Raw genomic sequence first — 24,225 nt, forward strand, 5'->3', positions numbered from 1 at the left:
AAGTCAGGCAGACACTGAAATGTGAAAGTTAAAAGCATGTGCCATTAAAAAGATAGTAACTCCTCTCTGTGTGGGTGGCATGACCTGCAGAAACCATTAAGCTGAAAAAACCAAATAGACAGGAAAGTGAACTATCCTCTCTTGCAAAGGAGAATACTACACCAAACTGGGATGTAGAAAAAATAACTGTTTGACAGGAAACTGAACATGTAACCCTCTGTGTTTTCCCCACTATTTCTCCACACCTGCTCAACCTCATATCATCAGAGGCATATATGAAAAAGGCTAATGGGAAGTTTCTAACCATGAATGTTTGTAGGCTGATAGCTTCCTTAAGTCTGTTTGCACCCCTCATTCTTAGCAGTCTGACAGCCACTCAGCCATAAGCAGTCTGAAAAGTGGGTCTGGGAGATTACCTGTCCTGCGACCTCCAGAGCCTGCTTGTCATTAGTGGCAAATCCCATCAACATTTTGGTCTGTATGGCTCCCGATAAAGCCAAGAAGGGGAAGAAGCACAGTATGACCAGGCTTAGCTTCCAGCTAAAGAAGAAGGCGATGATCATGGCCACGGTGATGTTAGTGAAGGAATTGACCATCATCCCGATCTGAGAGCCGGCAGCCTGCAAGCCAAAAGTGATCAACCAATTTCAGACACACGGTCTCTAACTAAATATCATGAAAAAGCTATTTTGTAGCAAACAGATAGGTTTTTAAAAATTATTTTGATAAAATATACATAACAATGTTTATCATTTTAGCCATTCCTAAACATACAAGACGGTGGCATCAAATACCTTCACAATTGTAACTATCACATTTATTCCCAAAACTTTTTCATCATTCCTAACAAAAACTATACCCATTCAATTTAACATCCCTTCCTCCCTCTCCCCAGCCAGCTCCTGTTAACCTCTATTCTATTTTCTGTCTCCATGACTCTGCCGATTCTAGGTACCACATATAAGTGGAATCATATAATATTTATCCCTCTGTGTCTAGCTTATTTTATCAAGCATAATATTTTCAAGATCCATCCATGTTACAGCAGGTATCAGGATTTCATTTATTTTAAAGCCGAATAATATTCCATTGTGTGTATATACCATATTTTGTTTATCCATTGATCTGTTGTTGAAAACTTGGGTTGTTTTCACCTTTTGGCCATAATGAATAATGGTGCTACGAATATGGGTGTACAAGTATCTGTTTCGTCACTGCTTTCAATTCTTTTGGGTATATACTTAGGAGTGGAATTACTGATCATATGGTAGTTCTGTTTTAAAAAGGGAGGGTCTTTTAATTAAAGAGCCCCCCCAATGCACTTGAAGGCTGGATTAATAAAAGTACATCTTATTCACACCTTCTTGGGAGCTCATGTATTGACTAATTTCATTTCATGGGTATCAGAGCTAGACCAGTCAGCGTGAGATTAATTATAGTGATAATGAATAACCTATAAAAGCTCCTTGCAGATTGAAGGTTGCAGAAATAGAAGAGATGAGATTTTGGCTTATTTATTTAATCTAAGGTCAAGAATAAGGTAAACTAGACACTAGAATATGCAAATGTTGAGAGTAAAATTGGTAAAAACTTTAAGCAGTAAGACAATGCATATTAAAACCTTTCAAAATGATTATACATTTTGATCCAGTGATTATATTTTGAGAACTAAAAATATAGTCAAGGGTATGCCACAAGCTTGATGCAAAATGATATAAATTGCTTATGTGGGGAGGGAGGACCTAAACGGGGAATTCTTTGAGAAATGATGATATATTAAAATGATGAATTAAGCATTCATTAAAAATTCATTGTAGAAGCATATATAAGGACCAAAATATGCTCACATCAGATTGTTTCAGGAGAAAAAAGAAAGATTACAAAATAATATGTACGGTGTGACCCAATGACTGTGGGAAACACATTTTCTATTTATACAATAGAAAAAGCGTAGAATGATCAAAATGAAAAATTTACAGGGATTTTCCTCTAAAGAGGATTCCATGTTCCTTTGAAATTCTCCATATCATGGTTCATATTGTTGGTTCAGCTGGTAGAAGTCGAGATATACAGTACAGCACTACAAATCCAGTGAGTTTTTTCTTCCAAGAGCCTCATGGACAAACCATGACTTTTCTTTTTCCTCTTTTTCTGATTTTCATGGAAAGTGAGCAGTGGTGTTGAGAGGCAAACTGAACTCTTATCCCTTTAACCCAAATGCCTGGTTTAATAAAGGTGTAGCCTCATCTTGTACACTTGTGCAAATCTCCTGAACAAGGCTACAGGTTCTGGGGTTTAGAAACCACAGCTTAGTCTCCCTTAGTCAGAAAAGACAGCCCTTGGAATGTGTCAGGATTCTAGATAGCAATCATCTCTGTCTTTCCCTCAGGTTCCCGGCTGGGCTGCTTAGAACAGCTTCTTTTCCCAAGACTAACTTACAAGCCAGGCACCTGTGGAAGGAGGCTTTTTTCCACACACACCCTCTGCGGGCGCCATTAAGTCTCGTGGAATCTGAGCCTCTGGGCCTAAAAAAAAACCGATCTGAGAAAGGAGGGAAAATTCTTCTCAATTGCTAGACTCAGAGGAAATGCAAAACTCTGACAGATTTTGATTCATGCCATAACACTGATTCTGGGCACTACCTAGGAGACAGTGTGCTTTAGCTGCTGTTCGTCAGCTTTGGAAATGGGCGAAAATGTAGCTCTGGGGTATCCCCCCCGCGAGTTCCTGTTTCATGGGAAATATGTACGTGGTTATTGTAATTACGTGATTATTGGAATACATAAAGGAAAGAAAATCTACTCCAGTTACTACATGCCTGGTTTCCCCCACGGCTTACCCCTTGAACTTGAGAAGCATCTGTAGCAAGCCTTGTTGTCAGTGCTCCAGGGCTATTTCTGAGGTCATCAAACCAGCCAATTTCTTGTCCTAACATTGCTCTGAAACCCAATTTACGTAGCCTTTTTGTGAGGAGTTCCCCGGATTTAGCAAAAGCATATCCCTGAAACATAAAGGAGTCTTTAGTGATATTTTAACAGGAAAAGGGGGAAAATAACTAAATCGCTTACTGAAAAATAAAATTCCTTACCTGCAGAAATTGAGTGCAAAAAGATACACAGCCTATTGCTACAAAGAGCAGGCACGCACCATGGATCTGGGACCTTTGTTCTTCTTTATCAGGAATTGAAAAAGTCTTTGCAAGACAGTAAGCAAGGAAGTAACTTTAGTATTAACAAACAATAGCAAAAGAAATCAATTCAAATATGTTTAAGAGAAATTTCTCTAGGCTTTGGGTTAAAAACCAGTTCACTTTAAACATACTAGCATTAAACCAAAGTTAACTATGAACATGTACACTTAATTCTCTGTGGGGGAAGGAAGGCTGGTGAATGAAACCCAGTGGTTATGACTGACAGAATTTTTGTCTCGTTTCTTTGCCTGATGTAGGCAATTGTATTGGCTTTTCTTTGGTACAGATGAAAAATATGATGAAATGCCTCAAATTCTTTACATAATAAGGCAAGGAAAAAAAGAAAGGAGGAAGAAAAGAAGGGGGAAAGTTACTTGAGAATCTGAGAATATTATTCCAGGACAAAACTCAAAGTAATATGACCTATGTCTTTCCCCAATAATAAAGATGGCTTTCCCACTCTGGTACCTCGCCTATTATTAGTTTTATAGATTACTTATATATATACAAATAATAGAATCATTATAAAAGCAACTGGCACACACACACAAAAAAGCAACTAGCTATCAAGGCATTGACTGGAATTGTCTTAGGACAGAAAAGCTTCCATCCATCAGAGGCTGAAATTGCTGCTTCTAAATCACCAGAAGCTGAAAACATTCCCCTCAAAAAACTATGGAACTTATGAGTGGGTTTTTTTTTTCAGTCTATAATAAGTGGTAAACTATACTCATAAGTATATTCTGAACTTACAGGCACATGCTCAAGTAACTGATTGGGACCCAAGCTGTTGCAATATGAAAATGGAAAGAATAGCTGCATATTCTAATGACATCGCCCTACAGTGAAATAGATTTTAGGTACATCAAAACTCTCCTAATTCAGACTAAGTGAGGGAACTGTGAGAGTTCAGAAAAGCTAGTTATTAGAGAGCTGCACAATAAATCCTTCCTTATTGCTCTGCATTAATTTGAGTAACTAGAACAATGCCAGAAAGCAGTTGCTCAAAGGAAACCATTTATTCAACAAATATTTATCGAATGCCTGTTATATGCCAAATAAATCTCCTGTAAACAATGTATACTACTCCATTAACAAATCCTTTTTTGTAAAGCAGAAGTAACCCGTTGAAATTATCACAAATTCCAAAGTAGGGAGAGGGGTTCTAAATTAATGAGATGTACTGTTTTTAGGACAGAGCATTTGGGCCCGTTATGGTTCTTAGCAACAAAGAATACATTCATTCTTAATGAATGAAGTGGGTTCAAAAGATGCTACAGTCATTCACCCCACCATGGAATAACTCATGTAAGTTTACTTTACAGTTTACAAATACAAGGACTTAAAGACATATTTCAGTTTGGTTTTAAAAATCACTATACAAATCCCCACAAACCCCAAACGGTGATGCCACAATTCTCATTCCTCTCTAAGGTCACCTATTATAATCATGGACTACAGTACTGCATATTAGCCAGTTTAACTCTTATTTTATAGATGGGAAACTAAAGCCCACAAGATTGAGTCCTTTGTCCAAGTTCATTTAGCTGGTGGTTATTATTAGATAAGGAAATGCCTGGTTTCCAGATTCCAGTGCAGTGGTTTTCTTCTGGGCACGCTCTCTTGGCTCTTGATATTACCCGTCTTCTCAGTGTTAAAAAAGAATGTTTGGCTAATATTACGTTCAAGATTGGACATCAGATGTCTGTAATCTTCTCCCCCCCCAACCACAAACTCTACTGCGTGAGTTCTTTGTACATTCTTACTGAAATGCAACCCAAAGGACTGCCCATCTCCTGGTTCTTCTGTTTTTAGACTAGCTGTAGTTCAAGCACACATCTACATCATTTTGTAAAGGTAAGTTTGTTTAAGGAGAAAATGAACATTCTCTAGACTCTTGCTATTTACCAGATGCAAATGTGTTACTTAACCTACTTTAACTTAAATGAGGATTTCCTTAAATTAGGATTCTTAAAACAACCCAGTGAGGTAGATTTTCTCACCCCATATTATAGATTAGGAAGCTAAGACTCATCAAGGGGAAACCACTTGCCCAGATGCATGCAGACAGCACAGAGCAGAGACCTGCAGCAAGTCCAGGGCTGGCTGACTCCAGCATTCATGCTTTTCCCCAGCATGCTATGTCCAAACTGCAGTGCTTGGAACACTTGGCACCTTTTCCAAGTCAAATAAACCCAGGGAAAGTGAACCAGAGAAATTATGCTTTACGTGTACATTGAGGCTTCGCTAGATTAGCAACCAGGCCCCTAATGCCCAATCATTTGCTGGGTCCTCCTTCCAAACTGTGGTCTCAGTACCAACTGTGAATATTGTGCCCTTTAGATATGTCAGAATGAAAACAGTGCAATTAAAACCAGACTATTATCTGACTCATGATTATACCCTATGAGATGAAAGCATCATGAACCCACTGATGAATATGTGATAATTATGCTAAGAGGCACACAAAAACAACCTTCTTTATCAAAGAAGAAAAATAGTAAAGCTTTATCCTCTTAGCAAATATAACCCTGTGAGAGCCTTAACGATGAGCAGATTTTGGATTTCACCAACTAAATCCTGCTACTCTGATCCTTCAGTCCTTAAGTGAAAAGCTGAATTGCTCAGGCTAGGATTTTCTGGTTGTGACCAGAAGAATCACAGAGAATATTCTCACCACCAATAACCAAGGGCAGGGGTTGTAACTGGATCATCAAATTTTTTTTGACTTGGCCATTTCATAGACCACTAGAGCTAGAAGTTATCTTACAGATCATCTTTGTCAATCCTTCCTTTTATAGTTAAGGAAACTGAGACCCACAGAAGTGGCATGATGTGACCCCAGGGCAGAAAAAAAGTCTCCTGGCAGGGAACCCAGGACTCTTCCCAAAGCAGTTCATACACAGGGTTTGGGTGAAGTTGAGTGAATGCATTCCATACTCTGCATTTATAAGAGAGAAAGAGATGAGCAGCAAAGAAGTTGACATCCTGGAATTATTTTAAAAGTGAACATCTAGGGCATAGTCTTGGGTCTTAACAGATTCAGTGCCACCCCCTACAACCTCTACATCTGCATCACTGCTCAGTGGAATGCATTTCCAGAGCCTCTCCCTGGTAGAATGTCAGCTTTATGAGAGCAGGAGGGCTCTGGTTTTCTTGCTCCTCCTAATACCAGTAATGGTGTCTGGAAAAAAGTAAGTGATACCTAAATATTTGGTGAATGATCAGTGGATTTTTTGTTTTAATGTCTGTCTTCCTCATAGACTGGAAACTGCATTAGGGAAGGCACCCTGACTGACACTGTGTTCCCAAGTCCCTAGTCTAGGGGAGATAACCAAAAAATACCTATTGAGTGAATAAAAGAACATTTCTATTATGTTTAGGGTATGGTATTTACTAGATATTAATGAATATAAATTAATTATTAAAATATTTTCAGCATAACCAGACATTCAGTTTACCAGAGTTGGCCCCTGTGTTTCCAATTTCCTACCTTTCTGATGATTTCCTCACTTAACACAAGGGGGCAGTGTGAAAATTGAAGCGGTGGCTGAGGCCCTCCCTATAGGATTGATTTGATTTTGCCTGTGGACTATACAAGTCTTTCTATACAACTCATGTCTGAGGGGACTTAACTTCTTGTCAGGAACTCTGACAGAGAGACCGCAAGAGAGAAAGAACAGCAGAGGAGGAAACTAAAACTTAGGACTCTCACAAATCCTTCAAAAAGGCTGGTGCTCGTCCTGGTCCCATCACCCAATGTGACGCTGTGTCACCTTGAACAAGTTGTTACAGTTCTCTAGATTCTAGGTTTGCCTCCTTGTTGATCTCACAGGATTTGTGTGTGTGTAAATTTCAACTAAGAAAATGTGATAGATTATTGAGAACTAATTTTGCAATGCTAAGGTTTTATTGGAACTTGGCTCTGCAGTCACACTGCCTGGATTTAAATCCCAGATCTACCACTCACTCCCCTAAGTTCTTTATGCCTTGGTTTGCTCCTTTGTCAAATGGGATCAATAAGGATACCTACCACAGGTGGTTATTAGAAAAGTTTAGTGAACTACTGTATACAAAGTTCTTAGATAGTGCCTAATTATTGTTTGTAGTCATTATTATTATTATTATTATTTTATTATAACAATGAAGTCAGATGGAGAATATCAAAACCCCTAGGAGGTGAAAAACTGAAATAAGCTTATTCTTTATCCATGCCTTATTTTACTTCTCTCTTCCTTTTCCTGTTTCCTCCCCACCTCCCCATTTCAATGGTGCAACCAGCAGAAGAGAAGAGCATTATACAACATGCATGAACACCTGCTATTTCAAGTCAAACTTTGTACCTCAGCTGTTCAGCAAGAGCAAAATGGCCCCCCAATCCTTTTGTATTATTCAACCAACCTGCTTTGCATTCTGATTTGGTTTGCATATAGGTAAACTGCCCTCTTTTGACACTAAATTTGCAGCCATAGTGCTGTTTTTTTACAGACACAATGCCTGTTGGAGGGTGCTGCCAGCCCAAATAAAATACCGCTTCACCTTCTTACCTCCTGTGTGATGGAGACTCGAGACATTTTTAATCCTTTAGAGATGAGAAAAAAGAGCTAAAAAAAAGCTTAAAAATAAAAGAGAGCTAAATACATTACAACAAAGAGTCAACCTATCAAAAATGACAGTATCCACTGATAGACAAACCAAAGGTAGGAGGAGAATAAAGCTGGTCCAGCTGTTTGCTTACCCCAAGAATATGGCTGAACAAGAAGGAATAGAAGGGTGTGACTGTCCCATTGACAGCTGCGCCCACAGCCCCTACCAGCATGTAGGGCCATTCTGGAGCATTAACTTTCAGAATCCTCCTCACTGGGGCAGGTTCAATTTCTTCTTCCACAGGAATGTTCTTGTCCTTGAGGGAAGAGGGAGTTACATTAATCATCTAAATTTCTGCATATACTCTTTTGTTATACAGCAGACCCTTTGGTATTCACAGATTTGAGTCATGGTTTGATTGGTTAGGAGTGACCTTAAAGATCTATGAGACGAAGTGATTTGTTATTTTGTGAAAAATCGTTCTGAATTGCTTGCCACCATGCTGTGACTTGGATGGGATCGATCTTAGAGTGTCTGCTCATCTGAAGGTGAGCTCGTAGTTCTCATTTCACAATTGCATAGGTATTAACTCTTGGGGAGTAATAAATATGTTGGATCTGTAAGAAAAATAACCCCCCAATTTTAGAAAGTTTTTGTGCTATAGTGGTATTTACATATTTGAGGACTTGTGAAATTTTCAAGATATGTCCTTCATAAATGTCAAAGCTCTAAAATCTTGTAACTGGCTAAAGCTCTAGGGCAGGCCAGTGTATCTAAACAAGGCAAAATAATTTTAAAAATGTATTAAGCGGTGTCGATGGTTATCAATTGCATGTTTTCTCTAAGGTTTTCCTTAATTAGTGCCCAGAAGTAAATGGTAATCAATTTGGATTTCTAAATTCTGCATTTTCTTCACAAGGAGTAAAAATTATTTCAAAATTTCCCCATTTCAATTTCTTTAGTTGCCATTAAAGTGTCAGAGCTAGCAAATTTTTATCCTCTTAAAGGCAAATATATTCAGAACATCATCGTTTTTACCATCATTTTTCCTTGTTATAGATATTGTTCAGTGCTTGGTCTTTAGGCCCATTATTCAATAATTTGTTAAATTTATTGCCCACTTTGTTCGAGAAAGGGTTTTAGGTGACGTATATAGATCTGTATTGATTTATTTTTTACTTTTTCTATTAAAATATACTAAAAATGTCTACAGCAAATTGACTACAAAACTATTAGTGCTCTCTTTCATTAATACGCAGTAATTTACGCCCTAGGGAGCTGAATGTCAGGAACAGAAGACAGCAAGGAACTTCAAATACTATCCTTTTGCTTCCAAAGTCAAAGTCTGCATTACCAAGTCAATTGAAATAAAAGGCTGGTGTCCCTCTCATTCTAGTTGCAAGCCAAATAGGATGGATGAAGGCAGCTCAGCTGGTGATAGATTTGTCAATGCCTCCATTTCAAGTTCTCTCTTGGCGTGCCCTCAACAGTTGCACTTGTCATTACTACTCACTCATGCAGCAAATCCTTCAATGATTTCATCTCTGACATCTTACTAAACTCTAGGAAATCAATGCAGAGAGGAAGACAGGTGGCTGGGAAAGCATGAGGGAAACAGGTGTAGAAAGAATGAGGTTCTTGGATGGGCCTCATATGGTCACTAATGGAATATATCACTTAGTTCTTTAACTCTCTGAGGCTCAGTTACCTCCTCCTCAAAAGGAAAGTTGTGTGGGGAAGACAATTCTCTATGGGTCTCTCATGTTTCTGCACATCTTGTGAAAAGAGGCATTGACTTCCTCTGTTCAGGCTATTTCTTCAAGCATATTTGTACAGGAAATAGCCTTGGAGGACAGAGGTAGTGTCTCCATCCCAAGAAAAGGACAGATGTGCTTATTGCCCATTATAAAAACATCAGGTTCCTCAAGCCCAGGATTCCTCTCCCTGTTCATTTGCTGGTATCATCTGGCTCTCTTTGCATCAACTTAACGGGAAGTGGGGTTGGGCTGGGGAACTAGTGCAAATGCTATATTCTGGCTCCTGCTTGTGCTCTGAGTAAAAGGTCGTTTGTCTCTGATGCAGAGCTCTTGTGTATTCTGCCAGCATCCATGAAATTGGGTCAGGCTATAGCTTGCAATAGAGCAAAATATCAGACCCTTTACAGTTCTAAACAGTGGTTGGTGTCCAGTTCTGGATGCTTACCAGACTCATGTGGGTCGAAGATTAAAATTACAGATACCTGGGTCCCATCAACAGAAATTCTATTTTAGTAAGCCTAAGTGTGAATTTGTGTTTTAAAAAATACTCCTCAGGTAATTCTGATGACAAAGCCCATTTTTTGAGGTCCTCAGCAGTACACAATCTCCAAAACTTCTTCCAGAACTAAACGTTTGGGGTGCCATGTTTGAATGTTTTGAAAGTGTCAGCTGTGCTATACCATCTAGGGACATTAAACTCCAACATTTCCTGGAACCACTGTCCCACAAGATGGTCCACCCACAGTCTGATATGATACAAATTTCCCTGGTCTTCTGATATCTGAAGGTATCCCTAAACCTTAACAACAAAACCAAAGACATCTAAAAGCAGTATGAAGTACCTTTTGTCCAGTAGTTAGCATTCCAAGATAGGCTAACAGGAAGCAAAATTTAATTAATTTGAATAATTTTGTTTTTTCCCCTTTCATTAAAAATTTGACTTTAAAGGAAACTATGCCCCAACCCCCCAAAAGATGAGGCTATTAAGATTGAATGATGTAAAAACTAGGAAATCTGTCCCTGAATAATTGACTTTTTTTTTTTTTTTTTTTGCGGTACTCAGGCCTCTCACTGTTGTGGCCTCTCCTGTTGCGGAGCACAGGCTCCGGACGCGCAGGCTCAGTGGCCATGTCTCACGGGCCCAGCCGCTCCGCGGCATGTGGGATCTTCCCGGACCGGGGCACGAACCCGTGTCCCCTGCATCGGCAGGCGGACTCTCAACCACTACGCCACCAGGGAAGCCCAGTAATTGACTTTTGATTGACTTTTATTTGATATTGCTAAAAGACAGTAGAAGAATAAAAGAAAATTAAAGTCACTATGTACAGAAGGGTTTTTACCTCTGGGATTTTGCAAAGCTAAGGACGAATTTACTCATCTAAAAAAAGCTAAAAAGCTAAAGATTATATATATATATATATATATATATATATATAGCAAACCAGTAACTCACAGAGAGATACAATTATTAAAGTTTATATATGCTTCCTCACTGCAGGGTTCCTGCCTCTATTGTGTCAATGTCAAGTTGCACAGTGCTCATTTATTTATCATATGTCATGAAGGATCCTGCTAGCAGCTCCAGTGCAGGGAGAAGGACAGTGGCTCTTGTTCATCTTTGCATCCCTAACACAATACCTGGCACGTGATAGGTGTGCAATCAGTGTTTATTGGATGAAAGAATGAATGAAGCTTTTATGCCCGTGGCGCATACATGCAACAAAACATTTATTTAAAAAGCACTGATCACTCACTTATAATGTAGATGGTACAATGCTAGACAATGAGCTTTTCCCAGCTTCCTTCCTTCCATCTCCTTGTGTAGGTCAGGTGAAAATATAACTTCCTACTTAAGTCTTATGTCCCTATTTCTATACTTTGTTACATTGACTTTGTCATGCCAATCCATAGGGGTCTCCTGCCTCGATAACGACTTTAAGATATGATGATAGGAAATGGTAACTATGACCAAGAAGCAGGGATTCCCCAAATAATCAAAAACTGATAGTCATTTCTATAGATCCTCTGTCCTATCTCTCAACCATTGCCTAAACCCTGTCTCCAAATTAGCTGTGATGAAGCTATGGATTTCTAATATTTGACCTTGACTCAATCTCCTATATATTCTACCTTTTTAGTTTCCCTAAAAGAGATGCCTAGATATCAGAGACTGGAACCTCTAGCCTGCAGGTTTCCCCTAATTCTAATCTTAATTTTGTCAGCATTGTAACTAAGATCTGACTCCATTTATGAGAGCCAAGAGTATAGCTTGGAGAGGAAGAGAAAACAGGCTGTAGTCATGGCTCTGTCACCAGCTAACTATGAGATGTTGGGTCAGACACCCCACTTAGAGTTTGGAAGGACAGACTTTTGAAACCATTTCCTGAAGTTTTCGGAGTCAAAACTCTAAGAGACCACAAGGTGGAGATAACTCCTTTATATAAGTAAAACTTTTGCACTGCCACAGAAGGTAGAACATCTCCCAATTAACAGAAGGTCAGGTTAGAGCTTCTTCATCAAAATAAGAAAAAAAAAAAAAGGAACTTTGCCAGTGCTTAATCTTACAGAATTTAGTTAACTATTAAAAAACTTTAAAATGTACTTGGATGAGAAAGTCCATATTTTAACCAAACAAGATTAAATTTTATTAACCTTGATTCTGTTGTTTACTCTTAAAAAATACTTAATTTTCAAATCAAAAAGATTCTAATATAATTATCCTACAAATGAGCAGTATTAATATAAGCATAAGACCTTTATTTGTTTCAAGCTTTAGCAAAATCGCATTGGTGTCCCTGTCACTTTCTTCCCTTCTTCCTTTTCCTTCCTTAACTAGAGAGAGAAATTAGAGTGTCAATTTAATAAAATTACACTGCGTTGGGGAACATTTTTGTTTCTCTAAAACTCATCTCTATATTTGATTTAGGTTTCCATTTATTTAAATATCTCCCTTCTGAGTTTTCCCTGCCTCATGAGAACTCTGGGAACCTGATCTTCAGACCTCCAGGAAATCTGATTGTTCTCTGCAACAATGCTGAGTCATCTACCAGCTTCAACAAAAACAACAAAATTGAATTTTCTTTTCCTTCCTTCCTAACGCTCTTACTTTTATTGTCAAATATTTACCCAGAAACTAGGGGGAAAAAATTAAAATGCAAAAATTGAATATGATTGGGACTTCCCTGGTGGCACAGCGGTTAAGAATCTGCCTGCTAATGCAGGGGACACGGGTTTGAGCTCTGCTCCAGGAAGATCCCACATGCTGTGGAGCAACTAAGCCTGTGTGCCACAACTAGTGTGCCTGCACTCTAGAGCCCACGTGCCACAACTACTGAGCCCACGTGCCACAACTACTGAAGCCCGTGTGCCTAGAGCCCATGCTCCCCAACAAGAGAAGCCACCACAATGAGAAGCCCGAGCACCACAAGGAAGAGTAGCCCCTGCTTGCTGCAGCTAGAGAAAGCCCACGCACAGCAACAAAGACCAAATGAAGAAGCTTCAAGATGGCGGAAGAGTAAGACGCACAGATCACCTTCCTCCCCACAAGTACATCAGAAATACATCTACATGTGGAACAACTCATACAGAACACCTACTGAACGCTGGCAGAAGACCTCAGACCTACCAAAAGGCAAGAAACTCCCCACGTAGCTGGGCAGGGCAAAAGAAAAAAGAAAAAACAGAGACAAAAGAATGGGGGGGGACCTGCACCAGTGGGAGGGAGCTGTGAAGGAGGAAAGGTTTCCACACACTAGAAAGCCGCTTCGCGGGCGGAGACTGCGGGTGGCGGGGTGTCGGGGGGGAAGCTTCGAAGCCATGGAGGAGAGCACAGCAACAGGGGTGCGGAGGTCACAGCGGAGAGATTCCCGCAGAGAGGATCGGTGCCGACCGGCACTCACCAGCCCGAGAGGCTTGTCTGCTCGCCCGCCGGGGCAGGCGGGGCTGGGAGCTGAGGCTCGGGCTTCAGTCGGATCCCAGGGAGAGGACTGGGGCTGGCGGCGTGAACACAGCCTGAAGGGGTTAGTGCGCCACAGCTAGCCGGGAGGGAGTCCGGAAAAAGTCTGGACCTGCCGAAGAGGCAAGAGACTTTTTCTTCCCTCTTTGTTTCCTGGTGCGCGAGGAGATGGGATTAAGAGCGCTGCCTAAAGGAGCTCCAGAGACGGGCGAGAGCCGCAGCTAAAAGCGCAGACCCCAGAGACGGGAATGAGATGCTAAGGCTGCCGCTGCCGCCACCAAGAAGCCTGTGTGCAAGCACAGGTCACTATCCACACCTACCTTCCGGGGAGCCTGTGCAGCCCACCACTGCCAGGGTCCCGGGATCCAGGGACAACTTCCCCGGGAGAACACACGGCACGCCTCAGGATGGTGCAACGTCATGCCGGCCTCTGCTGCTGCAGGCTCGCCTCACATTCGTACCCCTCCCTCCCCCCGGCCTGAGTGAGCCAGAGCCCCTGAATCAGCTGCTGCTTTAACCCCGTCCTGTCTGAGCGAAGAACAGATGCCCTCAGGCGACCTACATGAAGAGGCGGGGCCCAATCCAAAGCTGAACCCTGGGAGCTGTGCGAACAAAGAAGAGAACGGGAAATTTCTCCCAGCAGCCTCAGGGGCAGAGGATTAAATCTCCACAATCAACTTGATGTACTCTGCATCTGTGGAATACCTGAAGAGACAATGAATCATCCCATATTGAGGAGGTGGACTTTGGGAGCAACGATATATATATTTTTTTACCTTTTTCTCTTTATGTGAGTGTGTATGTGTATGCTTCTGTGTGTGATTTTGTCTGTATAGCTTTGCTTTTGCCATTTGTCCTAGGGTTCTGTCTGTCCGATTTTTTCTTTTTTTTTAATCACTTAAAAATTATTTTCTTAATAATTATTTTTTAGTTTAATAACTATTTTATTTTACATTATTTTATTTTATCTTCTTTCTCTCTTTCTTTCCTTTCTTCTCACTTTATTCTGAGCCATGCGGAGGACAGGCTCTTGGTGCTCCAGTCAGGCGACAGGGCTGTGCCTCTGAGGTGGGAGAGCCAAGTTCAGGACACTGGTCCACAAGAGACCTCCCAACTCCACGTAATATCAAATGGCAAAAATCTCCCAGAGATCTCCATCTCAACGCCAAGACCCAGCTCCACTCAATGACCAGAAACCTACAGTGCTGGACACCGTATAACAAACAACTAGCAAGACAGGAACACAACCCCATCCATTAGCACAGAGGCTGCCTAAAATCATAATAAGGCCACAGACACCCCAAGAAACACCACAAGACGCGGACCTGCCCATCAGAAAGACAAGATCCAGCCTCATCCACCAGAACATAGGCACTAGTCCCCTCCACCAAGAAGCCTACACAACCCACTGAACCAACCTTAGCCACTGGGGACAGACACCAAAAACAAGGGGAACTACAAACCTGCAGCCTGCGAAAAGCAGAACGCAAAAACAGTAAGTAGAGCAAAATGAGAAGACAGAGAAACACACAGCAGATGAAGGAGCAAGGCAAATCCCCACCAGAACTAAGAAATGAAGAGGAAATAGGTAGTCTACCTGAAAAAGAATTCAGAATAATGATAGTAAAGATGATCCAAAATCTTGGAAATAGAATGGAGAAAATACAAGAAACATTTAACAAGGAACTAGAAGAACAAAAGAGCAAATAAACAGTGATGAACAACACAGTATATGAAATTAAAAATTCTCTAGAAGGGATCAATAGCAGAATAACTGATGCAGAAGAACAGATAAGTGACATGGAAGATAAAATAGTGGAAATAACTACCTCACAGCAGAATTAAGAAACAAGAATGAAAAGAATTGAGGACAGTCTCAGAGACCTCTGGGACAACATTAAATGCACCAACATTCGAATTATAGGGGTCCCAGAAGGAGAAGAGAAAAAGAAAGGGACTGAGAAAATATTTGAAGAGATTATAGTTCAAAACTTCCCTAATATGGGAAAGGAAATAGTTAATCAAGTCCAGGAAGCACAGAGAGTCCCATACAGGATAAATGCAAGGAGAAACATGCCAAGACACATATTAATCAAACTATCAAAAATTAAATGCAAATAACAAATATTAAAAGCAACAAGGGTAAAACAACAAATAACACACAAGGGAATCCCCATAAGGTGAACAGCTGATCTTTCAGCAGAAACCCTGCAAGCCAGAAGGGAGTGGCAGGACATATTTAAAGTGATGAAGGAGAAAAACCTGCAACCAAGATTAATCTACCCAGCAAGGATCTCATTCAGATTTGATGGAGAAATTAAAACCTTTACACACAAGCAAAAGCTAAGAGAACTCAGCACCACCAAAGCAGCTTTACAACAAATGCTAAAGGAACTTCTCTAGGCAGGCAACACAAGAGAAGGAAAAGACCTACAATAATAAACCCAAAACAATTAAGAAAATGGTCATAGGAACATACATATTGATAATTACCTTAAATGTAAATGGATTAAGTGCTCCAAGAAAAGACATAGACTGGCTGAATGGATACAAAAACAAGACGTGTATATATGCTGTCTACAAGAGACCCACTTCAGACCTAGGGACACATACAGACTGAAAGTGAGGGGATGGAAAAATATATTCCATGCAAATGGAAATCAAAAGAAAGCTGCAGTAGCAATTCTCATATCAGACAAAATAAACTTTAAAACAAAGACTATTACAAGAGACAAAGAAGGACACTACATAATGATCAAGGGATCGATCCAAGAAGAAGTTGTAACAATTGTAAATATTTATGCACCCAACATAGGAGCATCTCAATACATAAGAAAAATACTAACAGCCATAAAAGGGGAAATCCACAGTAACACAATCATAGTAGGGGACTTTAACACCCCACTTTCACCAATGGACAGATCATCCAAAATGGAAATAAATAAGGAAACACAAACTTTAAATGATACATTAAACAAGATGGACTTAATTGATATTTATAGGATATTCCATCCAAAAACAACAGAATACACATTCTGCTCAAGTGTTCATGGAACATTCTCCAGGATAGATCATATCTTGCATCACAAATCAAGCCTTGGTAAATTTAAGAACATTGAAATCGTATCAAGTATCTTTTCCGACCACAACGCTGTGAGACTAGATATCAATTACAGGAAAAAATCTGTAAAAAATACAAATGGAGGCTAAACAATACACTACTTAATAACCAACAGATCACTGAAGAAATCAAAGAGGAAATCAAAAAATACCTAGAAACAAATGATAATGAAAACATGACAACCCAAAACCTATGGGATGCAGCAAAAGCAGTTTATGAGGGAAGTTTATAGCAATACAGTTCTACCTTAAGAAACAAAAAACATCTCAAATAAACAACCTAACCTTAAACTTAAAGCAATTATAGAAAGAAGAACAAAAAATCCCCAAAGTTAGCAGAAGGAAAGAGATCACAAAGATCAGATCAGAAATAAATGAAAAAGAAATGAAGGAAACAATAGCAAAAATCAATAAAACTAAAACCTGGTTCTTTGAGAAGATAAACAAAATTGATAAACCATTAGCCAGACTCATCAAGAAAAAAAGGAAGAAGACTCAAATCAATAGAATTAGAAATGAAAAAGGAGAACTAACAACTGACACTACAGAAATACAAAGGATCATGAGAGATTACTACAAGCAACTCTATGCCAATAAAATGGACAACCTGGAAGAAATGGACAAATTCTTAGAAATGCACAACCTTCTGAGATGCACAACCAGGAAGAAATAGAAAATATGAACAGACCAATCACAAGCACTGAAATTGAAACTGTGATTAAAACTCTTCCAACAAACAAAAGCCCAGGACCAGATGGCTTCACAGGCGAATTCTATCAAACATTTAGAGAAGAGCTAACACCTATCCTTCTCAAAATCTTCCAAAATATAGCAGAGGGAGGAACACTCCCAAACTCATTCTACAAGGCCACCAACACTCTGATGCCAAAACCAGACAAAGATGTCACAAAGAGAGAAAACTACAGGCCAATATCACTGATGAGCATAGATGCAAAAATCCTCAACAAAATACTAGCAAACAGAATCCAACAGCACATTAAAAGGATCATACACTATGATTAAGTGGGGTTTATCCCATGAATGCAAGGATTCTTCAATATACGCAAATCAATCAATGTGATACACGTTGCTCAATAGATGCAGAGAAAGCTTTCAACAAAATTCAACACCTATTTATGATAAAAACCCTCCAGAAAGTAGGCATAGAGGGAACTTTCCTCAACATAATAAAGGCCATATATGACAAACCCATAGCCAACATTGTCCTCAATGGTAAAACCTGAAACCATTTCCACTAAGATCAGGAACAAGACAAGGTTGTCCACTCTCACCACTGTTATTCAACATAGTTTTGGAAGTTTTAGCCACAGCAATTAGAGAAGAAAAAGAAATAAAAGGAATCCAAATCAGAAAAGAAGAAGTAAAGCTGTCACTGTTTGTAGATGACATGATACTATGCATAGAGAATCCTAAAGATGCTACCAGAAAACTACTAGAGCTAATCAATGAATTTGATAAAGTAGCAGGATACAAAATTAATGCACAGAAATCTCTTGCATTCCTATACACTAATGATGAAAAATCTGAAAGTGAAATTAAGAAAACACTCCCATTTATTATTGCAACAAAGAGAATAAAATATCTAGGAATAAACCTACCTAAGGAGACAAAAGTCCTGTATGCAGAAAATTATAAGACACTAATGAAAGAAATTAAAGATGATACAAATAGATGGAGAGATACACCATGTTCTTGGATTGGAAGAATCAACATTGTGAAAATGACTACTACCCAAAGCAATCTACTGATTCAATGCAACACCTATCAAACTACCACTGGCATTTTTCACAGAACTAAAATAAAAAATTTCACAATTTGTATGGAAACACAAAAGACCCCGAATAGCCAAAGCAATCTTGAGAAAGAAAAACAGAGCTGGAGGATCAGGCTCCCTGACTTCAGACTATACTACAAAGCTACAGTAATCAAGACAGTATGGTACTGGAACAAAAACAGAAATATAGATCAATGGAACAGGATAGAAAGCCCAGAGATAAACCTACGCACATATGGTCACCTTATCTTTGATAAAGGAGGCAAGAATATACAGTGGAGAAAAGACAGCCTCTTCAATAAGAGGTGCTGGGAAAACTGGACAGCTACATGTAAAAGAATGAAATTAGAACACTCCCTAACACCATACACAAAAATAAACTCAGAATGGATTAAAGACCTAAATGTAAGGCCAGACACTATCAAACTCTTAGAGGAAAACATAGGCAGAACACTCTATGACTTAAATCACAGCAAGATCCTTTCTGACCCACCTCCTAGAGAAATGGAAATAAAAACAAAATTAAACAAATGGGACCTAATGAAACTTAAAAGCTTTTGCACAGCAAAGGAAACCATAAACAAGATGAAAAGACAACCCTCAGAATGGGAGAAAAATATTTGCAAATGAAGCAACTGACAAAGGATTAATCTCCAAAATATACAGGCAGCTCATGCAGCTCAATATCAAAAAAAACAAACAACCCAATCCAAAAATGGGCAGAAGATCTAAATAGACATTTCTCCAAAGAAGATATACAGATTAGCAACAAACATATGAAAGAATGCTCAACATCATTAATCATGAGAGAAATGCAAATCAAAACTACAATGAGATATCATCTCATACCGGTCAGAATGGCCATCATCAAAATATCTACAAACAGTAAATGCTGGAGAGGGTGTGGAGAAAAGGGAACCCTCTTGCACTGTTGGTGGGAATGTAAATTGATACAGTTACCATGGAGAACAGTATGGAGGTTCCTTAAAAAACTAAAAATAGAACTACCATATGACCCAGCCATCCCAGTACTGGGCATATACCCTGAGAAAACCATAATTCAAAAAGAGTCATGTACCACAATGTTCGTTGCAGCTCTATTTACAATAGCCAGGACATGGAAGCAACCTAAGTGTCCATCGACAGATGAATGGATAAAGATGTGGCACGCATATTCAATGGAATATTACTTAGCCATAAAAAGGAATGAAACTGAGTTATTTGTAGTGAGGTGATGGACCTGGAGACTGTCATACAGAGTGAAGTAAGTCAGAAAGAGAAAAATAAATACCGTATGCTAACACATATATATAGGATCTAAAAAAAAGAAAAAAAATGGTCAGAAGAACCTAGGGACGAGACAGGAATAAAGATGCAGACCTACTAGAGAATGGACTTGAGGATACAGGGAGGGGGAAGGGTAAGCTGTGACAAAGTGAGAGAGTGGCATGGACATATACACACTACCAAACGTAAAATAGATAGCTAGTGGGAAGCAGCCACATAGCACAAGGAGATCAGCTCAGTGCTTTTTGACCACCTAGAGGGGTGGGATAGGGAGGGAGATGCAAGAGGGAAAAAATATGGGGACATATGTATATGTATAACTGATTCACTTTGTTATAAAGCAGAAACTAACACACCATTTTAAAGCAATGATACTCTAATAAAGATGTTAAAAAAAACCCGACTAAATGCAGCCAAAAATAAATAAATAAAATAAATAAATTTATTTAAAAAATTGAATACGATTGGTGCTGTTATGTTTGAAACGTCAGCGCAGTGTTTAGTTCCTTCTCCCTTGAAGCTTATTAAACTCCTTACGTAATGCATCTTGTAGTTATGAGTGGCAGCACCATGGACATAAATGAAGAACCTGTTTCTAGAACTAGAAGAGGTGCTGAGTCCTTAATTACAAGATGCAGTAAGCAACCATGCTTGCTAAACGTTTTCTCTCACTGGATTCATCCTTCGGCTCCTGAGACAAGGTGTTCTTCTATGAAATTTATTTAAACCAACTCTATTAGATATTGAGACCTCTATCTATTTATTATCAATATATTAAAGCCAAAAGAGAGCCTTAATAACCCTTCCATCATATTTATAAGATTGTTAAGTAGTACTTTATTCCAAATTTAGCATTGTGAATCAGTGTTTATAATTACTCCCAAAATGGATTCTCATACTGAAATTCTTTAAAGACAATTTGAAATTACATCATGTACAATGGATGTGCTTGTAATTAAAATATTCTCTGACTCATTTTCTTTGATATATCTTGTGGTTTGGACCTTATTTTACTATAAAAATTTAATTTTGCATCCTAGTTTTAAAATCCCTTGATGTCCTACTACATGCAGCTCTGTAACTAAACAGAAAGATCAAAGAGTCTGTAGATCATGGGCAGGTTGGAATGGGACTCAACAGATTCTAGGTTTACATGTGTCAAATAAAGAGAAATGTTTGCTAGGTCACATGGTTACCAAATAAAGGACCTTCCGGTTAGGTTTGACAGAGCTATTCTCAGGGCAAGGCAAGGTGCCCAAGTTGATACAAACATAAATAATATATAGTCACTAACTTTAAGAAGCTTATAATTTAGTAACAGGATAAGATAACATGACCTGAAATAAGCCTCAATAAGAAAACTGCCATGAAAAGATTCAAATGAAGAGTAATGGGGGATCGAAAATGGGAGTATCAGGGCTGAAGAATGAAGTTCAGTGATTAAGCAAGGATTTGAGGAGGAGGGATGGTCACCTTATGTGAAAGTTAGACTGTACCCACCACAGCAATAGACATCCTGACGAAGAAAGTTTAATATTGTTATATGTGTTGATTCTTCTCCTATCTCTTTCATTTTTATGTTGTTTTGAATGATGTTAAAATTAATAGTGTTACTTTTAAATGCACTCTTAAACAATTATTATAAAATTGTATGAACTGAACAAATGCCCATAAAACTTAATCAGTCCCCATTAGTTTAAAATTTGTGATAACTTGTATATCAAACATTTCTGTTGTCAAACACTTTTGTCAAGGTTACTATAATTTAAGAAGGAGATTTAAAATTTTACAAAAACAGTTTTCAGATATCCTTAACAATTTTTAAATGATACCTACATAATCAAATAATCTGCTAAGTACCTGTAATTTGCTTGTGTTTATTAGAATGGTTCATCTAAGAACTATCAATTAACCCTTAATAGCTCAGTTTAAGTTACCATGTATTCTTAAAAGTATTTAATTAATTTGTGTTTCTTTTAAAATATGTAAAACATTATGTAAAATTTAGAGTTTCCATCAGGTCTTAATGGAGTCTCCCATTTAGTTTGACTTAGTGAAATAATACTAGATAAAGTATTGAAAACTCATCTTCACTTAAAGGGCATACAGTAGTCTCCAGGAGAGACTTCTTCCATCCCCCCATGAGCGATCGGTACCTGACCTTTCTGTCCTCTTCATAAGTAGACTTATGATCTGCAAGTGCTAATGGAGGTTCAGGTCCCAGGTAAGAAAGCTGAGACTTGGACTGTTGCCGGATGGAAGCTCTGTAAGTAAACAGAAAGATGAATTAGCCTATAAATTATGGGCAGGTTGGAACAGGACTCAGCTGGTTCCAAGTTTACATCACTTGTGTCAAATGAACAGAAATGTTTGCTAGGTTACATGGTAACCAGATAAGGGAGCTTCCTGATCAAGTTTGATAGAGCTATTCTTAAGGCAAAGCTAATCAGTTTGGTTGCTATAGACAGCAGGCTAGACTCTGATTCACAGTATAACTGAGGAGGGAGAAAGAGAAGGGGGGCAAAGTTGTTCCACTAGTCCACCAAAAAAAAGGTCCAAGACTCAAATCCATTCCAAACCCACATGGTTCTACTAATTGCTATAATGGCAATGGTCCATCACTGTTACCTCCCTTCTGTTTGTAGGTTGTAGTTTTGATATCTCTCCTTCTCTCCCTCTCTCTCTTTCTCTTTCACCCTGATGTTTGCTTTAGCATAATGCCACCTGGATACAAATGGACCAGTAGGAGGAAAGAGGGCCACTAGTGAGGTTTTCTCCAGGCTATATACTGCCCATAGGGATGGATTTAGTTAACAAATCTCTTACTGAAATATAATTTAACTTGGTGTGTTCATTGATTCACTTGACAGAAGCTTACCGTGCACCTACAACATGCAAACCAGTGCCAGGTGCTTTGGGGGATACAAAGACTGGTCAATTACAGACTTCTCCCTAAGGAGCTTAAAACTTTTTTTTTTTTTTTTTTTTTGTGGTATGTGGGCCTCTCACTGCTGTGGTCTCTCCCGTTGCGGAGCACAGGTTCCGGATGCGCAGGCTCAGAGGCCATGGCTCACAAGCCCAGCCGCTCTGCGGCATGTGGGATCTTCCCGGACCGGGGCTCAAACCCATGTCCCCTGCATTGGCAGGCAGATTCTTAACCACTGCGCCACCAGGGAAGCCCGCTTAAAACTTTATAGAAGAGCAATGCATGCATCCAACCCTGATGTAAGGGAGAATGCGGTAAGTGCTATAAGGCAGATTTAAATAAACAGTATGGAAATTTAAAGGAAAAAGGAATGTATGTCAGGTGTTACCATAAAAGGTTTCACAGAGGAGGTGGTTAAAGTAGGATCTGGGTATCTGTAGGCTGGAGGGAAGAGCATTGCTGATTGACAGAACAGTATAAAGAGAAGCATGGGGACAGAATTACTAGTTATATATACTTAGTATAGAGCAGATACAGGAAGTGATTGATTCAAATTGTTTTGTTTTTTCCCTGAGATTTCTGGGAAGGAGACTCCTACTCTCCTCTAGATTAAACTTGAAAGTATGTGACACTGGAAGCTGTTGGCAATTATGTCAAGGAAAGAAGCTTCCTGAAAAATGAATACTGAAAAATAAGTAGAGCAGAGAAGGGAAGAGAAAGAAACTGTATGTATCTTGGACAAATCATCGAAGCCCCAGCCTTGCTTGATGCCAAAGCCTCCTTGGACTATTTATTGAGTTATGTTAACTTATTCTTTCCCTTTAAAGGTTAAACCAGGTTGGCTTAGGTTTTCAGCCATTTGCAAATAGAGTCTTAAGTGATAGAGGCAATCCTGAAGACTTGAGAGGATAGAAGTTACACTATCAAAGCACTTAATCTGAAGAAGTACGGCGTAAAGAGAATGATTTAGAGATGAGGAGACCTGCATCGGCTGTGGTAGTGAGATCTAGATGGAACTATTCATAAGTCTCTCTCTATCATCCATATCCAGGAGAAGTTAGACTAAAACAAATACCAAGGTGGTGCCTGCCTATTATTGATGCTCATCTAGCCTTCTTGAGAAGGCAGCAACACATCAACTGCATGACTCTAATTTGTTCCCACATTCTGTTGATGGCATCGCCATCCCCTTAGTCACCAGGTTCAACAGGCACATTTATGTCAAGTCATCCATCTTCCTTGCTCTTGCTCAAACTACTGCCAAGTCTTATTGTGATCAGGCATGAAACCACACCTCACCCCGATTCCCTGCTACCAAACTGGCCTCTGGGACACCCCAATCCCCTCCCACTTGGCCTGAAACCCTGCAGCAATAGAGTCATCTCTTTAAGTTAGGTTAACTAAGGTTGAGAGGTCATCTCCCAAAGGTGTGAGAAATAGGTATGTGTCAGCTAGAGAGAGCAGAGTGCATGACAGGGCTAAGACTTAAGGTTATGGGCCTAAATAGAAACTCAGAGCAGTAGAAGTCAAGGTAGGAGTATGTGCAGAAGAAGAGGGCATCAAAATATAGCTGCCTACAGCTCAGTTTGGAGCACAGAAGACCTTGAT

The 24,225-nt window shown here is 39.3% G+C and overlaps 1 protein-coding gene across 3 annotated transcripts in view; it reads right to left on the reverse strand.

Annotated features, from left to right (window-relative positions):
• The window catches only part of ABCB11 (ATP binding cassette subfamily B member 11), a 104,572-nt gene that overhangs the window by 17,270 nt on the left and 63,077 nt on the right, over positions 1–24,225 (reverse strand). For all 3 annotated transcript variants that reach the window (XM_082630371.1, XM_082630372.1, XM_082630370.1), the window contains 5 exons: positions 21,853–21,955; positions 7,929–8,093; positions 3,089–3,193; positions 2,840–3,001; positions 417–620 (listed from right to left, as the gene is read on the reverse strand). In XM_082630371.1, the coding sequence (XP_082486497.1) occupies positions 417–620; positions 2,840–3,001; positions 3,089–3,193; positions 7,929–8,093; positions 21,853–21,955 (739 nt within the window). The remainder of the gene's footprint in view (positions 1–416; positions 621–2,839; positions 3,002–3,088; positions 3,194–7,928; positions 8,094–21,852; positions 21,956–24,225) is intronic.

This window comes from Mesoplodon mirus, assembly GCF_964341445.2.
Source record: "Mesoplodon mirus genome assembly, chromosome: 8".
Lineage (NCBI taxonomy): Eukaryota > Metazoa > Chordata > Mammalia > Artiodactyla > Ziphiidae > Mesoplodon > Mesoplodon mirus.